The sequence below is a fragment of the Balaenoptera musculus genome, chromosome 15, assembly GCF_009873245.2.
Source record: "Balaenoptera musculus isolate JJ_BM4_2016_0621 chromosome 15, mBalMus1.pri.v3, whole genome shotgun sequence".
NCBI classification, from domain to species: domain Eukaryota; kingdom Metazoa; phylum Chordata; class Mammalia; order Artiodactyla; family Balaenopteridae; genus Balaenoptera; species Balaenoptera musculus.
Window position 1 is genome coordinate 26065740 of NC_045799.1, and position 17529 is coordinate 26083268.

The 17529-nt window shown below is 53.6% G+C and overlaps 1 protein-coding gene across 1 annotated transcript; it reads right to left on the reverse strand.

The window, feature by feature from the left end:
- Window positions 1-885: 885 nt before the first annotated feature.
- On the reverse strand, window positions 886-12806 carry BPIFB6 (BPI fold containing family B member 6). Its single transcript, XM_036825242.1, is given in 15 exon segments — window positions 886-918; window positions 1564-1640; window positions 2055-2112; window positions 2930-2981; window positions 4273-4340; window positions 5128-5301; window positions 5665-5718; window positions 6883-7056; window positions 7840-7930; window positions 8711-8775; window positions 9237-9300; window positions 9459-9608; window positions 10093-10197; window positions 11285-11384; window positions 12635-12806. Coding segments are annotated over 15 exon segments (1437 nt in total).
- Between the last annotated feature and the right edge of the window lie 4723 nt (window positions 12807-17529).

Below are 17529 nucleotides of genomic sequence, written 5' to 3' on the forward strand. Positions count from 1 at the left end.
CATGATTCGATTCATTTAACCTTCATGACAACCCTGCTGAGCAGGGCTGGTACTGTCATCATTCCCATTTTACAGGTGAGGAAACTGAGGTTCAGAGAGGTAAGAGTGTCTTACCCAGAGCACACAGCAGCAGGGAGGCAGGGCCAGGAGTTGAACCCAGGCAGATTGGCTCCAGAGCTTGAATTCCGATCCCAGCTCTGTCCCCTGAATTGCTGGGTTCCACCTCTCTGAGCCTCAGCCTCCTCATCTGTGAGATGGGGACAGTGCTTATCTCCCTCAACTGTTGGGAGGATTAAAGGAGGTGATGCAGGGAGAACTGCAGGGAGCGCACCAGGCCTTCTACAGGTTCCTTGTGAATAGGGCCGTCCTCACGTTACCAAGATTTGGGGGCAAGCAGCTAAGGTGGGGTGAGAAGAGCTTGTTAAACTGTGTAACCATGGGCAAGGGAGTGGACATCCCTGGGCCTCAACTCCCTCTCTGTAAAGTGGGGATGGCAATGGTCACCCTCCCCTCATAGGGTTATTGCATGGATTAAATGAGACGGTACAAGTAAAGCCCTGAGCATGGCATTCAGCAGGTACTCAATATATGCTCAAGCCTGCCCTTCAGACCCCAACCTGCTCCTAGATCCCAAAACCCACTGAAGGGGAAGAAAAAACACACGTCGATTTGCTACAAACAAAGAGGTCAAAACGTCAGACGTTCGTAAGGGCCTTTCTGCTGTTTATTGCCAAGCCCCCAGCCCAGTCCCGCCCTGCTCACTCCTCACCAAGGGAAGCAGCCCTGGTGATAGGGGGCCAGACCCACCCAGCTCCAGCTGGGTTCCTCCACTGGGTGCAGCCGGTTGGTGGTGTGTGGGCAGCTGTCAGGCAAATCCTGCCGCGGTCAGTCCAGCTTCAAGTCCAGCAGCAGGGCATTCTGGCAGGAGACAGAGGGCCAGGTGGTAGTGCAGGGAACACTGACGGGGCCACCCAGACACAGGATGGGATGGACTGGGGTGTGGTCAGGAAATGAAATCAGCGTGGTGTTTAAGAACGAAGGATGAACTTGACTGGCCTTATGACCCTTCACCTCTCTGAGCCTCGACTTTCTCAACAGTTAAGTGGGGAGAAGCCTACCCTACCTCCCAGAGTGGAGCAATCAAATGAGAAAAATGTCCATCCAATGTTCCGAGTGCAATGCTTGGTGTGCAATGCAAAGCTAATATGTACTGTATGCCTTTAGGTGAATTATCTCAATGAATCATCACAACAGCTCTCTGAGGTGGATACCATATTATTATCCCCGTTTTAGGCAACAGAAAAATTGAAGCATAGAGAAAGAGGAAGCAATTTGCCCCAGGTGGCAGAGAAGGAGAGTAGCAGAATTTACTTTTCCTCCTGGGGATCCCTGGCCAAGGAGGGCCCAGGTTCTGAGGGGAAGGGTCTTGCCCAAGGGATTGGCAGGATTGTACTGATGCCGCTGCCCTCCTCAGCCCAACTCCCTCCAGATTGAGAGAGGCAGGCTTTTGCTCATTGGCCAAAAGTACTGGCGGACATGGCCTTCCCCAGCTCCTTTCCTCACCTCTGCTATGTCCAGCTCTGCCAGGTTGTAATTCATGTCCAGGAAGTCTGGAATTGGGAGCCCAACTTGGAGCACATCTGAGAAATACAGGAAGAGTCATTGCAGCCTGCCTGCTCTGCAGCTGACTGAGTGACTGCCTGGAGCAGAGTAGTGGGAAATAGTGCAGTAATCGATTCAGGATGTCTGCCAGCTGCGCAGGCCTGGAGAACATCAGCTGGATCACCATGTATTTGCATCCCAGGTCTGGGTCAAGATCTGATGCATGGTGTGTGGTCAAGGGTCAGAGTCCAAGTTGTGGGAGGGGCCTTTGTCCCCAGGTAAGTGACATTAAGATGACATCAGCCTCAAAGATTCGGCAATGACTATCCACTCCCTTTTAGGTTCCCTCATCTGGGGCCAATGGAGGGGCTTTGAGGCCACCCAGGTGGCGTCCCTTCCTGCTCAGAGTGCTTCTTGGCACCAGCAAAATCAAAGCCTGCTGGAGCCCTCACCATTGATGGCTGGGATGTAGGCTTCTTGGAGAAAATCAGTGATGAAGCCAGTCAATGCCTTCTCCTGGGGGAGAGAGAGAAAGAGAGAAAACATCCTCATGCCATCATTCAATTAAATTCAACAGATCTTTTCAGCCCTCACTCCAGCTGGGTTCGGGGACCACAGGAATGAATATTAGAGACATCAAACTGCATCAGAACTGCGTCTGACTGTTAGACTGTAGGCTGATGCCCTTCACCTCTGCTCAGCCCCTGTTCAGGTGATACGTGGGCCTTAGGTCACAGTGAAGACATGGAGGAAGAATTCAGGAGACACTGGGTGGCCTGTGGACCTACCCCTGATCCTACAGAAAACTCAGTAGCTTTGATGAGTGATTCATTCACTGCCTCTCTGTTCCTCAGTTACCCCATCTGTGAAAGAGAAATATAATAGCACCTACTCACAGTTTCCGGGAGGATTCAATGGGTTTGGATAACGCACAGAGTAAGTGCTCAGCAAGTAGTGTTGCCGCTCTTGCTGTGATTATGATTCTTATTAGCGCCTACTCTGTCAGGTTCTGTGTTGGGCCCTGAGGCTACAGAGACTAATAAAAATAGCAGCTGGGCCAACCAAGCCAGCTCAGGTTGCTGCTATGCATGACAATGCTTTTAAAATCAATCTAGGGAGATGTCCAGGTTCTATCCAGAAGAGAGAACAGAGACTCAGAGAGGCTAAAAGATTTTCCCAAGGTCACACAGTCAGTCAGGAGCCCCAAGGCCCACAATGACCTACTCTATTCTCTCTGCCTCCATTTCAGAGCCCTTCCCCACAGTCCCAAGGAAAAACAGGCCCAGTTTCTTGCTTTTAAGCCAGACCAGGCAGAAGTACTTGGGACACTTTCGTTGAAGGCACCAATCAATGAGGACCCCCGGGACAGGCTCAGTAATCTGCAGAAGAGAGGGAAACAAGGAGGAGAAAGGGCAGTCAGAGCCATTCCCCTGGCCCTGGAGAAAAGGGATCTCAAACACCCCCAACCCCTCCCTGTTGCAGAAGTCCCCTCTACAGCCTTATCCCAGGTGCTCCTAAGTCTGTCTACATGCTACCTGTGATGGGGCACTTACACCTTTCATTACAGCCCATTTTGTTTCCCCCAGCTCAAACCACTGCCTCCTCTCATTGGTCCTGACTCCCTCTGGCACCCCAGCCCTGTCTATTGTTCCTGCCCAAGGCCAGATATGCAGAGGTTTGTAGCTCAACTAGCCAGTCCCAGATTTTTGCAGGACACAGAATTGGGGCCCCTCACACGGCCCCCTCCCTTGCACAGCCTCTGGTGGGCACTAATACATCTTGGCACCAGAACAGGCCATGTGATTGTCATCTGGTGGTTCTATCTTCCCAACATCTATTCTCTATTCCAGTAACAGACCCTCCATTTTCCACTCTCAATCCAAGGCGTTAAAGTGGGGCAGAACCCAGAGCTCCCAGGGTGAGGACATGACCCAGGCCTGGCCAATCAGAGCATTCCATCTTTAGAGTCACAGTGATTAGCTTAGAGTTGGTCATGTGATCCATGATAGACCAATGAGAAGCAGCCTTCGGGATTTTGTTAGAACTATTAAACAAGAAGCCTCTCTTCTTGTTGGGGTCGCTTTGCCACCAGCTGGGGAGAGGCTGCCTGAGACTGTCTGATAAAGTGGACAACAAAGGCCAAGGGAGGAGGGGGACAGATTGTGAGAATTTTGTGCACCTAGGTCCAGCCATGCCTGAAAGGGGAGATCTACCCCTAGAGATTTTAATTATGTGAGTCAAAAAGATTCCCTTTTGGGCTTAAGCCAGTTAAAGTCGGAATTGTCTCTTGCAACTATAAATGTTAACTGTTATTGGTATAAAGAAAGGCTTCCCGGAGGAGGTGGTATTTGAGGTGGGCGATGACAGGCAGGTGGCATTTGGATGGCATAGGTAAAGCCTATTAATGCAAAGGGGACATGGGCTTACAATCAGATTCACTCTCCAAGAGGCTAGTGGAATAGTGGGAGCAGTGGTGGGAGAATTTAAGAAGGGCCTAGAGTGCCAGGTTAAGATTTGACAAAAGATCGTGCAGACTCTTGGGAGCCATTGAGGGTTCTAGAACAGGGATAGTGACCTGAGCAGCCTGGCAGTGTGGGCTGTGCTGGATGGATCAGAGGGAGGTCCTAGAGCAGGAAACCAAGTGGTGTTGGTAGTGCACCAGACTCCTACCTGTCCAGAGAGGTGGCCATCTGCAGCCGGTCCTCACGAACTGAGTACTGGATTTTCAGGTTTAAGTGCTGATATGGGGGGAAGCAGAGAGAAGGCAGTGGGTCCCCCATCAGGGCTGGTAAAACCAGGGGCTCTACCACTTTCCCAAGACCACCACCACTGCCAAGACAAAGCAGAAGTCTTCCTCTCTGCCCCTCCCATCCTCAGGAACTGAACCCAGCAGTCCCCCCATGTGCCCAGCCCAGGGTCCTCATCTTCCCTGTACCTAGCCCAGGATAGCACTATCAAAAATCCTGGCATGTTTGTAGGTGCCTGAACACAACATGTTATTGCTCCAGGTTACATCCTGCGACTCTATCTGGAGTGCCCTCCATCACCAGCTTCCCCAACATCAATCCTTTCCCTGGCCAGCTCCTGCTCAACTTTCAAAACATAGCTCAGGCATCACCTCCTCTAGGAAGTCCTCTGGATTTCCTCAAACTAGATTGGGGATCTCTCTAGACTCCCATAGTTCCCTGAGTGAGCTTTCACTGCCCTTATAGATGCTAATGAATGTTGGTGGGAGGAAGAGAAGCAGAAGGGAAGGAGGGGGGTGGGCGGGAGGGAGGGAGGGAGGAGAAAGAAAGGAAGGACTAAACTTTTGACCATTCTTTTGTTGATCTTTCTAGTCATTCAAAGTTTCAATTGCAGAGGCAAAAATCAGACAGCAGGTGACAGTGCCCGGGAGGTTAGGATCACACAATTGAGATTAACTAAGAACCCTTCAATCCATTGCTTGACTATGAGCTAAAAGCCTACCCTCCAGCCTCGAATATACATGAGATTGGGCCAAACTGGGAAACAGATTCCACTCACAATTTCCAGGAGAAAGAGGGATACAGGAGCCTTGCCCCGCAGCAGAGGAGCAAACGTCTCCAGGGTGCCATGGAGCTGCAGCAGGCTCTTGCCTGTCTTCATAGTGACCTTGGGGGGCTTGTTTATCCTGCTCTGGGTCACCAGGGGTTTCGGCTTGGGATAGGCCTTGGCCACCTATAGAAACCAGGAAACTCCCCTCAGGGCCAAACCCCAGACTGGTGGCTTCAGTTGAAACCAGGAGTCCATAATGAAATAGGTGATTTCTACCTTGGAAGCACGATATGCAAAGGCTGGGATGTGTCTATCAGGAAATAAAAGAAACAAAACAGACAATCTGGCTATTTCTATATTGGACACAGAAAGTACAATGCACAAAAGCTGGGCTGTTTCTGTGCGGGGCCCAAAGAGTACTTTATGGAGAAGCTGGGATGATTCCACACTGGACAAGGGAGACACGGTACTCAAAAATCCCTTGTCCCTTTGCCTGGGGAACATGGCAGGGCAGGCATGGTGATCATGGGTAGTTGGGTCACTCACTTCAGGGATGAAGCCAGCCAGTGTCTCAGTGGTTTGTGGGGGCAGCTCGCCAATCTACCAAATAAAAGTCAAGGTTAGGATTACTGAAGTCTTCCCTGAGCCATCCTAACAAACCTCTCCTCTGACACAATAAGGCATGCCCTCTGAGATTCCTTCATCAAAACAGTTATCACTCTTTGATTAAGTAGATAATGAGCTCCTGGGTAGCCCAGACTGTGGCTCATACATTCCAATGCACACAGTTTTGAGTACAAGGTTACAAGCTGAGAAAATTTTGTTTGATGAAAAAGCAGACAGATAGATGGGAGAACGGGTGGATGCAGTGGATGAGAGGGGGTGGGTGAATGGATTCATGGATAGCTAGATGGATGCGGAAAATGGATAAACAGATGAGTGGGTGAATGGATGGGTGGGATGGATGAGTGTTTGTGTAGGAGAATGAATAATGGATAGATGGGCAGGTGGATGGGTGGGTGGAGGGATGAAAAGAATAATGGATGGGAGGATGGGTGGATGGAAAGATGGTGGAATGGCCTGATAAATGGATGAGAGAATGGGTGATGAATGGATTGATGGGTGGGAGGATGGATGTGAAGGTACATGGATGGATGGTGGGTAAATGGATGAGAGGATGAATAAAGGGATCAGTGGGGAATGAATGAATGGATGGATGGATGGATGGATGGATGGATGGATGGATGGTTGGATGGATGGATGGATGAGCAGATGAGTAGGAGGATGGATAATGGAGAGTTGGATGGGTAGATGGGTGGGTATCTGGGTTTTTGGGTGGTAAATGACAGATGCATAGATTCTATCATTCAGTAATATCAGGCCCTGTTCTAGGTGTGGATGGTATGAAGTGTTGGGTGGGTGCTAGCTGGAAGGATAGAGTCTAGGACATGAATACATAGTAGCGAGATAGACTGGATATAAAGAAGGTGGCTGGATGGCCAATGCATGAGAGTTGTAGGTTGATGGATAAATACCTGGTTGTATGGACAATTGAATGGATGGATGAATAGACGGTGGTTACATGGACAGAGAGATGGTGGATGGTGGGTGAAATGACGATGGAAACTCAAATCAGTCCTGGCCCCTCCCAGTCCTAGCATTACCCACACCCCAGGATAATTCTCAGAATGCGTGTTCTGGGCAGGGGCTGTCATTACAGGGGGCAGATGCAGAGGTGGGCGGTGTGGCCACTGGGCAGCTCACCGTCATTTCCTGGACATTCACATCAAAGGACTTCTGCAGAAGAGCAAGCTCTGCTGTGAGGAGGGTGGCTGAGAGCAGCAGCTGTGAGGCGCCTTCGGCATAGTCCTCGGGGAACTCGGCCTCCCCGGCATCAGCAAGCTGGATGGTGTTGCCCTTTTGCTGCTGCACCACAGGCTGTGGGACAGCCAGGGGAGAGACACTCAGCCTTGGCCATGAAGGACTGTGGCTGAGGGCAAGTCTCAGACCTCCAAACAAATGGTGCTCAAATCAGCCCCAAGTCAGCAAGTCATGAGATGGTGGAGCCAGAGCAGGCTGTCGTGGCTCAACTCTCCCAGTGTGCAGGTAGGTAGACTGAGGCCCAAGAGGATAAGGGAGTCAGTCACTAAACCACTGGCGGTTCCTCCTAGGATTGTGTAAGTAACCTCAGTTAACCCTCTAACGAGGGTTAGAGCCTTCATTGATACAGAACCTGTTCCCTGTTTTCTTCTCAGGAGAAAGAGGTAAACGGAAAACAACATGGGGCCTGTAGGAACCACGCTGGAGGAAGACTTCATAGGGAGGTGACTGCTTGGGATTTTTCTTCCCATTCCTGGAAGATGCATTCACCTAGTCACCGGGGCTCTGGAGTCCTGGGTGATGACCCAACTCTGCCACCACTCACAGGAGGCCCTAGCCAAATCCTGCCTCTCTCCTGGGCCCGGTGCTCTCATCTGCACAATGCCAGGGTACAACTGGGCGAGCCACTCATCGGGAGAAGCAGGCAGCCTTGGGAGAAGGCGTGGGTGTGGGGTCAGCCATTCCAGAAATCAGCTCAGGACTCGGGGTTCACGTTGAGACAGAAAGAGGGAGAGGGCCCTCCCACCCTCCGCAGTCCCAGCTCAGCCGCCTGCCCTGGTGGAAGCAGCCCCCGGCCCTCAGGCCAGTGAGACCCCCACCTGCTGGTGCCCCCTAGCTTACACTGAAGTCCACGTGAATATGGCTGGCAGTGGTGGTCGGTATGGACGCCAGGACATATCTGACGGTGCCCATCTGGCCCACGGGCAGGGGGCTGTGCAAAGAGGAAGGTTCACTCAGAGAGGCACCAGCCCGGGGGCAGCCTAGAGAAGCCTGCACCGGCCAGCTGCCACCTGAGCTTGGCCTGGGCGCCAGGACCCCTGGCCCTTTGTGTGACACAAGGCAAATTGCTTAGCATCTCTGGGCCTCAGTAGTTTTATCTACAGAATGGAAGAAATTCTGGCCTAGAAAATCACGCCCTCTCACATCACTCTGTAGGCACAGAGCTTGAACATTCACCAAGGGTTGTCCAGCTCAGTTCTCACAACAGATTGGCAGGGTCAGGATTATTGGCTCTATTATACAGATGCACAGACTGAGGCTTGGGGGAGCAAGGTGATGTCCCAGGCCACACTGCTGGGCACGTGAACCAGTTTTCCTCAGTCCCAGCCATTGGACTTTCCTCTCCCCCACCCTGGGGAGCCCTCTGGACCCTGAGATGCAGGGATCCCCTTGGCAAAGGAAATAGTGGGGTTACTATTGGGATTATTATTTGTGGTGCAAGGTTTGTGGATGAGCCCACAAAGGCTGCTGTCCTTGGAGTCTGGGGGGTGATGGATAGAACATTGGATGGAAGGCTGAGAGGCAAGAACCCCAGAGTCCCCCAGGGTCTCAGGCGCCCCATCTGGCCAGTGAGGGGGCTGGGCGGACTCCATGACCTCAGACCTCCTCTAGTCCCAAGGCTGGGCTGGGAGCAGGCACTTGAATGGGGAGTGGGGCATCAAAGTCCAACCATCCTGCTATCCCCATGCAGGAGCAAGTTATGGCTAGCTGCTCACCATTCAGGTTGGCCCACTTCTTCTTCACATACACCAGGACCGCATCAATGGCTGGACACATCTGGAAGAGAGAAGGCACTGAGCTGAGGGGGTCCCTGCGTGGAGGGTCTCACTCCTCACAGCTGAATGTTACTCCATGGGGAGTCTGAAGAGCCCTGAAGGGACCCGGACAGGAACATAAACCCAGGCCATAGTCCCGCAGGAAGTCAATGGCAGAGCCTGGGTTAGAATCCAGATCTCCTGACCATAGCCTGCAAGATCCGTGAGGACTCAGTCCCCAGGGGCCGGTGCTCTCAGTGGGGTTGGCAAGCTGTGCTGTGCAGGCTGCCATTTTCTCCTCCCCGTCTCACGGAAGACATCACTAGCTGATCACCGTACTTTCTCCCACTGAGCCAGCCACAGTCTCAGAATCCTCAGCCACCAGCGGTCAGTCAGGGTCAGCACCCGAGATGAAATACGCTTGCCAGCCCTGGTCTAAGCACTGCTGCGGATGAGGGGCGGAGGCTTGCTCTGGGCACTCACCAGGCCAGGAAGGACTTTGTGTAAGGTGCTGTCCAGGAACTTGTTGACCATCTTGGGCAGCATGCTGGACACAGAGGACAGGGACAGGGGCACAGATGTCAGAAAGTTAGGCACGGGACATGCAGGGACATGGCTAAGGCAGTTCAGTGGCTCAGGAAGTGGGATGCTGGGCTGGGCTGGCAAGGTGAACCCAGCCTTCCACCCCAGCCACAGAGCCCTCACTTGCTAGGCAGGTTCGTCTTCGCGCTGACGAGGATGACCTCACAGCCCTCGCTCTTGAACATGGGGAGGCCCGTCTCCTCATCCTGCAGAAGCCGGTTGGTGGCTGTGATGTTCAGGACCACGAAGATATCCATGTTCTCACCCATGAAGCTGGAGGAGGGGGGAGGCAGGTATCATGGGGATCACTGCCACTGTGGCCACTATCGCTGTCATCTCTTTGCTCACAATCTCAGCAGCTCTGAGAGAGGGAAATGGTGGCGGACCACGCCACAGGACAGAAAGAGGGATGGGACCTACCCAAGGTCATATGACTAGGCTTTCCTCTCCCCTTTTGCTTTGGTGAACTCCTACACATCCTTCAAAACCCTGCTCTGCCCAGCTGTCATCATTTCCCAAAGGCGTTTTCTAATCTCCACCCCCTGCACTCTGCTAATGTTTATTCTGTCCCAGGCCAGTCCCTGGTCAGTCTGTGATCATCTGTGCTCAGGTCCATTTCCCATCAAAGCTAGGAACCAAGTTTGCATCATCTCAGACCACAGCACCCAGATGGTACACAGTAGGTACTCAATAAATGTGCATGTAAGGTCGAGACAAAGAAGTTGTCCTTTCCTTCTTACCTCCCCACCATACTCACCTCTTGCCAGTGATGGTCATGCCCATGGACACACACTGGAAGATGCCCACCCCAGGTAGGAAGCTCAGTGTGATGACTGGTATCTGCACATCCTTTACCTTCAGACTGGGAGGGGCAGACATCCAAGCAATGAGAACTGGACAGGTGAGACCCAGGCCCTCAACCCACTCCTCCACCGCTTTGCTGGGAGGCCTTGGGTAAATCCCCCACCCCATGTCATAGGGATAAACCTACCTCTGGGGCTGTCATGAAATGCAGACAAAAGGCTGGACATGAACCAATTTGTACACAAAAAGCTCTCATCATGTGTGAGATGAGATGTGGCTTAATTTGTGACTTTGGACTGCTCCCTTCCCTGCTGTGGGCCTCAGTTTCCCCACTGGCAAAAAGGAGAGGTTTGCTTAGATCAGGGTTTCTGGATGCTGTCAAATGCTATTGACATTTTGGGCAGGATCATTCTGTGCTATGGGCTGTCCTGTGCATTGCAGGATGTTTCATAGCATCCCTGGCCTCTGCCCACTAGAGGCACTAGATGCACTCCCTCTTCCCCACTCCACAAGTTGTGACAACCAAAGATGTCTCCAGACATTGCCAAATGTCCCCCGGAGACAAAATCACCCCTGGTTGAAAACCACCAGTCAAGATCCAGTATAACAAAGTTGTGGCACGTCTACCTCACCTGCCCATCCTGAGCTCTTGGCAGACATTGCTAATTGATCAGAGTCCTATTTCTTGCTAAGTCCAGAAGGTGCCTCAGAACCCTCCCCAGTACATCATTCCAGGCAGCCCCTACCAATCAATCCCATCTGACACTTGCAATGAAACCAGTTTGCCCCAGTCATTAGATGATTGTTTCCATTCTGCCACTGGATGATTTTTCATTCAATTTCATGTATATTCAGTGAGTTCCTGCTGCATGCAGGGAGTTGAAGTTTGACTTTCCAAACTCACTTCCTCCTCCCATTGGCTCTGCTCACAACAGGACTAGAATTGTCCCAGTGGATGACTGAGGGGACTGAGGCCCAGTCAGGAGCAGTGACCTGCCCAAGGTCACACAGCAAGCCAGCAGCAAGGCCAGGAAGAGGCCCCATGCCCTGCACCACCTCTCCCACTCAGATCCTAGGCACAGCATTACCTAACACCCTCTGCCCTAACAGCCACCCCCTGCCCCCAAAGCCCCTCCCCTGCTCACTCAGTGATGCCTTTGATGGGTTTCATGCCTGGGAGTTTTTTGCCTGCCTCAGCTGCCATCTTCTCCAGGATATGGCTCTCATCCATGGCATTCTGGACCTCTGGATAGGCGGAGGGTGGGAGAGACCCTCAGCTGGACTCCTCACTGCTCCCCTGACCTGGGCCAGCCTCTTGGTCATCCCAGTGATGAGTCATGCCCAGCCCCTGCCCTCTTCCAGCCTCACAGGGGAGACAGAGTCACCAGCAATGACAGTAATGAGTGATGAGAGCCATAATAAGCACAGGCAGCTGGAAGAACCACATGAAGGGTTTGGGCCAGGAAAGGAAGAGCTGGGGAAGGCTTCCAGGAGGAGGTGACATGCCAGTTGGTCCTAGAGGGAGGAATAGGAATTTTCACCAGGAAGCAAAGGGGTAAAGGAGGCCACTCAGGGCAGAGGGGCCAGCAAGTGCAAAGGTGGGGAAGGGGGGAAGGAGGTGGCATGGTGAGGGAGGAGTGAGAAATACAGCGTGGCTGGAAGGGGGAGGGACAGGACAGGGAAACTGGAGCAGTTTCAGGCGGCACATCATGAAGGACTTGAAGCCCAAGCTACAGTGACGACTTTATCCTGTGGCCCAGCCACTCTCAAACCTGGGTGGTAAGGGAATTCAACTGGGAGCTTGTTAAGGGGAAGATTTGGGGCCTGAAGCCAAGACATTCTGATTCCCCAGGCCTGGAGGCCCCAAGCCCAAATGACACGGTGCCAGAAACACTCCATAATGGTCACAGGCTAGTTCCCAGAGAGGAGACAAATCCTGAGCTGATGAACTGTCATTTGCCCTTTGCACCTGGATGTGACTTCCCTGGGGGTCACAGAGCTAGGGGTGGAAAATACCTCTTAGTAAAGTGCCCCCAGGGCCTTTCAATCTCATATTTCATCTAATCCTGCCCAAAAAGGATGGTTCACCCTATTTTACATTTCTTTACATCTGCAGATGAGCAAACGGCAACACAGAGAGGGTAAGTGACTTGCCTAAGGTCACACAATAAATCGTTGGCAGAGCTGGGATTTGGCTCATGTCAGCCCACTTGTGGACACCAACCCCTGCCATGAGGGCCAAAGAGAGGATCCAGGGAAGTAGGATTTCCAGCTCTACCGCCAACTTGTGGGGGGACCTTGGGCAAGTTACCCTGTTTTCTCTGGGCCTCTGTAAAATGGAAGAAGAATAACATGTTGCTTTTAAGTTTATGTTGAGGATCACAAAATACTCAGGTCTATGCGAACATGAGCAGTCACTACTGACCCCCTACCGCCAGTCCCATATCTCCCCCGTACCCCTCCCCCACCCCGCCCCACACCCAGCACCAGCTCACCACGATTCATGACGTCCATGCCCAACCGCAGCAGAGCCCCAGGGTCCCCTCGTGCGGGGGTCAGCGGGCTGCAGAGCACCAGACACAGGACTCACAGCACGGCTCCACCTGTGTCACGGGGCCTGAATTGGGTGCAGCCCAGCAGGCGCTGGTTCCCCTGGGGACCTCCCATGCTCCAGAGCAGACCGAGCCCCCTGGATGACCTCGGATGTCCAGGAGCCTTTGGACGCCAGGCAGTTCAGCAACCCTCATGACTGCCTCCTCCAGAAGGGCCCAAGAGTGTCCAGATTAAATACAAGGCCTCTGGAGTCACCCGAGCAGGTCACTTTCCCCTCTAAGCCTCAGTCTCCTCGTCTGTGAGCGTGATGCATTCTGATTAGCCTGCATGATGGGGTTGGTGAGAGGTTTAGCTGCAATTTTTCATGAGTTCAGGTGTGGCTCAGAGGGCAGCACTGGGGCCACAGAGGGGATTCCAACCTGGTCCTGACTTGGGAACTCCCACTGCAGTGTGGGAATGGGGGAACCCTCTGCTCCCCCAACAATGACACAACAGCCAGTGGCATCCCCCACCTTCTCCAGCTCAGCCTCACTTCCAGAAATCTCAGCTCACAGCCCCTTAAGGCCCCTTGAGACATCGCCTCACCAATAAGGAAACTGAGACACAGTTTGGGCCAGACCTAAGGTCTCACAGCCGGTGAGTAGAGAATCGAATAACGACCTCCCACACCAGATCCTTCAACATTCCCAGGAAAGCACCATCCCACCCCTGGGCCCCCAGACACTCCTTCCTCCTACTGACTACTTACCAAGACCTGAAATTCTCCCAACCAGAGGCCAAGTGTTTATTTCAGGGCTGAGCTGTGGCTGAAAAGAATCAAGGGGGGTGGCCTGTGTCACCAGAGAGGAAGAGTTCCAGATGATCTCCTGCTGACAGCAGGCTTGGCCACTGAGGGCTCCACCAATCCGCAAACAGAAGCAGGTGCCTACTGGGGGCCCATCTTTTTAGTCCCAGCCTATGCCTGCCTGCATGCATTCATTCACTCAACTCGAATTGACTGAGTACCTACTATGTGCCAGGCAGGCCAGGCTACAAGGTACACACAGCAGAGATAGTCCTGTTCCTCCTGAATCTTAAAGAGAAGCAATGGAATGGGGTACAGTGTGTATGGGGGGCAGAGGGAGGATTAGGGAAGAACTCTCTAGAGAGGAAATATTTAGGCTGAGATCTAAAGAATGAGAAGGAGCCAGCACATAAAACCCAAGGAGACCTTCGGGCCTACAATCAATATTTGCTAAGTGAAAGCGTGATCTATTTGTCTTTCGTCCCATTCAATTTTTAAATATCTATCTGGGCTTGAAAATAATCAGTCGTGGTGTTTCTTCTACCCCTATGAACACACACACGTGTGCCATGGGAATGCCGGGCACAGCACACCCAGTGCCAAATCTCTGAAGTTCATCCTGTGAGGGACCGTGGGGTGCAGTGCAAGCGGCAGAGCTGGAAGGGGCTGGGTAAAGGTCTCCTCCAGCCCCGCCCCGTCTCCCAGGTGGGGAGATGGAGCCCCAGGACTGAGCGCCACCCCAGTTCCCCCATTCCCAGGCCAGAACTGATGTCAGATGTCAAGGCCACTTGGAGCAGGATCCTTTGCCCTCTTACAATAATAAGTGGCTTGGGGTACACGATCATGTGGATGTTTCTGGGACAAACGGTCAATGCCAGGGTTTTGTTTCTGACTGTGCTTGTGCTTTTGCCTAAGCTGTCCCTCCCTCTTACAGTGCCCTCTCTCCAGTCACCTACTACCTGCTTATCCCTCAAGTCCTAATTTCAGCCCTTGCATCCTCCACCAGGAAGCCTCCCCTCCACCTCCAATCACTCCCAGTCTCAAAAACCATGGTTTGAACCTGAGTGTGTAGCTAATCCATCCCACCCCAAGACAAGTGTTTCCTGCTGCTCCACCCCCACCCTCTGTTCACAGTTTCCTCCATCTGGAGTCCTTCCTCTCTCTCTCTGCTTAGCAAATGCTCCTAGATGCCCCCTACCACCACCACCCCCCGCCATTGCCTCAGCTCAGCTCTGAGCTCCTGCAAAGCAGACCCTCCCTTGTCTCCCGTCAGCCTCAGATGGAGCCCAAGGAGGGGCCTCAGATCCGCTGTCTCCTTGATCCGGCCCAAGTCCTGCAGCATCTGAGGATTGCGATGTCCAGTGGCTTTCTGTCAGGTGAGGAGCACTGGGCGGGGGTCAGGACATAGATCCAAGCCCTGTCCCTGCCACCCCGTTGCTGTGTGACCTCAGGCAAGTCCCTTGCCCTCTCTGAGCCTCAGTGTTTTCATCTATAAAATGACAGGGCTGAATTAGACATTATCTGGGGAGAGTTCCACAGATAGAGCCTGTCCTTACCTTGCCGAGCCTGGGACGTCCTGCCGATGACTGGCCCCTGCCTCCCCATCCTGGGACAAGGAAGCCCTTATAGCTGGGAGCTTGATTAGCTGCTTAGATAATTAAGGGTTTAATAAGGCCCAGATAATTATCTAGACTCCGAAAGAACAGGAGCCCCGATGCTCACGCGATGATTCAGTTTTTTCCAGTGTAAATAGCGCAGAGGAGGAGGGTGGCTGGAGATCCCAGGTGCCTGCACTGGGGCAGGCCCTGGGGAGGGGATGCGGTGGCCGGAGCTGGCACTGGGGCTCAAACTTCCCCTCCCCTAGACTCAGAGCCTCCCATAAGTCTGGACACACAGCTGGCACTCATCCATTCCTTTCACAAACGTTTATTGAGGACCCACTGTGTGCCAGGCCTGTGCAGGTGCTAGGGATGCCGTGGTGAGCAAGGCAGTCGGGATTCCTATCCCGAGAGGGCTCCTGGAGCCTATGGGGGAGACGGGCACTCTGCAAGAGCCTGGTCAGTCCTGGGGACCTGAGGGTGGTGGAAGCCAGTGAACCGGGGGGTGGGGCACGGAGGGAAGAGCAGGGTTATCTTCAGAGCAGAAGACCCCTGGAGCAGGGGATGTTGGAGCTGATGCCTGAGGGCTGAGCAGAGCCAGCTCTGCAAGGCAGGGGAAGGGGTTTCACCTGGGGAGTTGGCGAGTGCAAAGGCCTAGGACCATCCCGACTGGGCCCCCTCGCCGCTCTAAAGCCAAGTTGGAACGGGGGACAGAAGGACCCAGATCAGCCCAGTCGGTCTCCATCCTGATCCGGGCCCTGAGCTGGAGGAGCCAGACTACAGATAGCCTCACTGTATCCCTGCAGATCCGCCCCCCCACCCCCCCCACCCCCCGAACAGACAGAGGGACCGGCAGGCCCTGCCTCCTCCTGGCACGCAAATCCTCCCTAGTGCCTCCCATCACCTGGCCCTCCTCCCTCCCCCAGGACCATCCTGGGTGTTGGGGGGAAGGGGGAGGCAGGAAGGAAGTGGGGTGGATGGGGTGGGGGAGGCTGGAGAAACCCCCTTGCGTGGGTTTGGGGATCTGGGGCCCGGCGCCAGGCACTGCCCTCACAAGCTGTGCGGCCTTGGGTCGCTCCCTCAACTTCCCTGGGCCACTGTTCTAGCCTCTTTAAGATGAGGGGACAGAATAATAATAGCAATGCTGAGAGGGAAAAGAACAGTCATGCCACTCCCTGTTCCTCTAAATTCAGAGTGGCCCCAGCCGAGTTCCAGTGGCCAGATAGGAGGCAAGCTCCCTAAAAATAAATACTTCAAGGAAGCAAGAGAGTCTCTCCTGGGGCCCTGGATCATCACATGAGCGGGGAAGACTGGTCCAGCCAGCTTGTGGCTGGAAGCACTGGAAGCGCCTCTGACTCAACTCTCACGATGCTGAAAATAATAGTAACAAGAGGGCCCATTTACTGTGAACCTGACCTGTGCCAGGCAGCGTGCTAAGTGTTTGATATGCACTAGTCCATATAAGCCTGAGGACTACCCTATGAGGTAGGCACTTTGGTAATTTTTTTCCATTTTACAGACAGAAAACCTGAGGCTCAGAGAGATCAAGCCACTTGCCCAAGGTATACAGCAAGCGATGGCACAGCCAGGCTGAATCTGGATCCGAGGGGCTCCAGAGTCCAGGCCAAGACCTGCCAAGGCACGCCCGAGGGGGCACTGCCTACCTGCTGACCTCCCTTCCCGCCTCCCCCACCCGCTGCCCCAGCATCACCCTGCCTGGTCCCTGACATGACTCCAAATCCCGCCATCCTTCCAGGACCAGCTGCAGCTCCTTCCTCCAGGGAAACTTCCTCTCCCCCCCGGCCTCCCACGTCTCAGATACTGAAGACTGGGCCAGCCCTGAAGCTCAGTGGCATCTTTTCCCTTCCCCACAGACGCTTTGGGGACCCAAGGAGGGCGACTCCCAGCAGCCCCACCTGCCTGAAGGGACTGGGCTCCACGAGGCTTCCCGAGCTCAGGGCTGGGCCAGCCTGGGCCAGAGCTCTGGCATATACACGTGCAAGCAGCTCACGCACCACACGCTTATTATGCACTTGCTGTATGTGGGGCTCTGGAAGGGTCAGAGAGGTGTGGAGGGGAGGGAAGCCAAAGACACCAGCAAACGGAAATTGAAGGACATCAGTCACCGTGGTAGAGGAGTTTGCACGTGGCCAGGGGAGACTGCATTTGAGCTGGTGGGTGGGGTCATCCAGTTCAGGTTCAGGTGGCCCAGGTGGAGCAAAGAGCCAGGGCAAAGGCCAAGGCCTAGAGAGGAGACGTGCAGGGTGCATATTCAAGGTGAGGGGTGGGCCTCGCACAGACAAGTGGGAGGAGGCTGGAGGTTCATGAAGGAGCCAGACCTGCGAGCACGCGGCAGTGAATGCACCCTTCAATACAGGTCTGTATATAGGACAGAATTCAGAACTCGTTTCAGCACACCTCCTTTAGAGTGAGCACGAAGCTAAACAGGGCATGT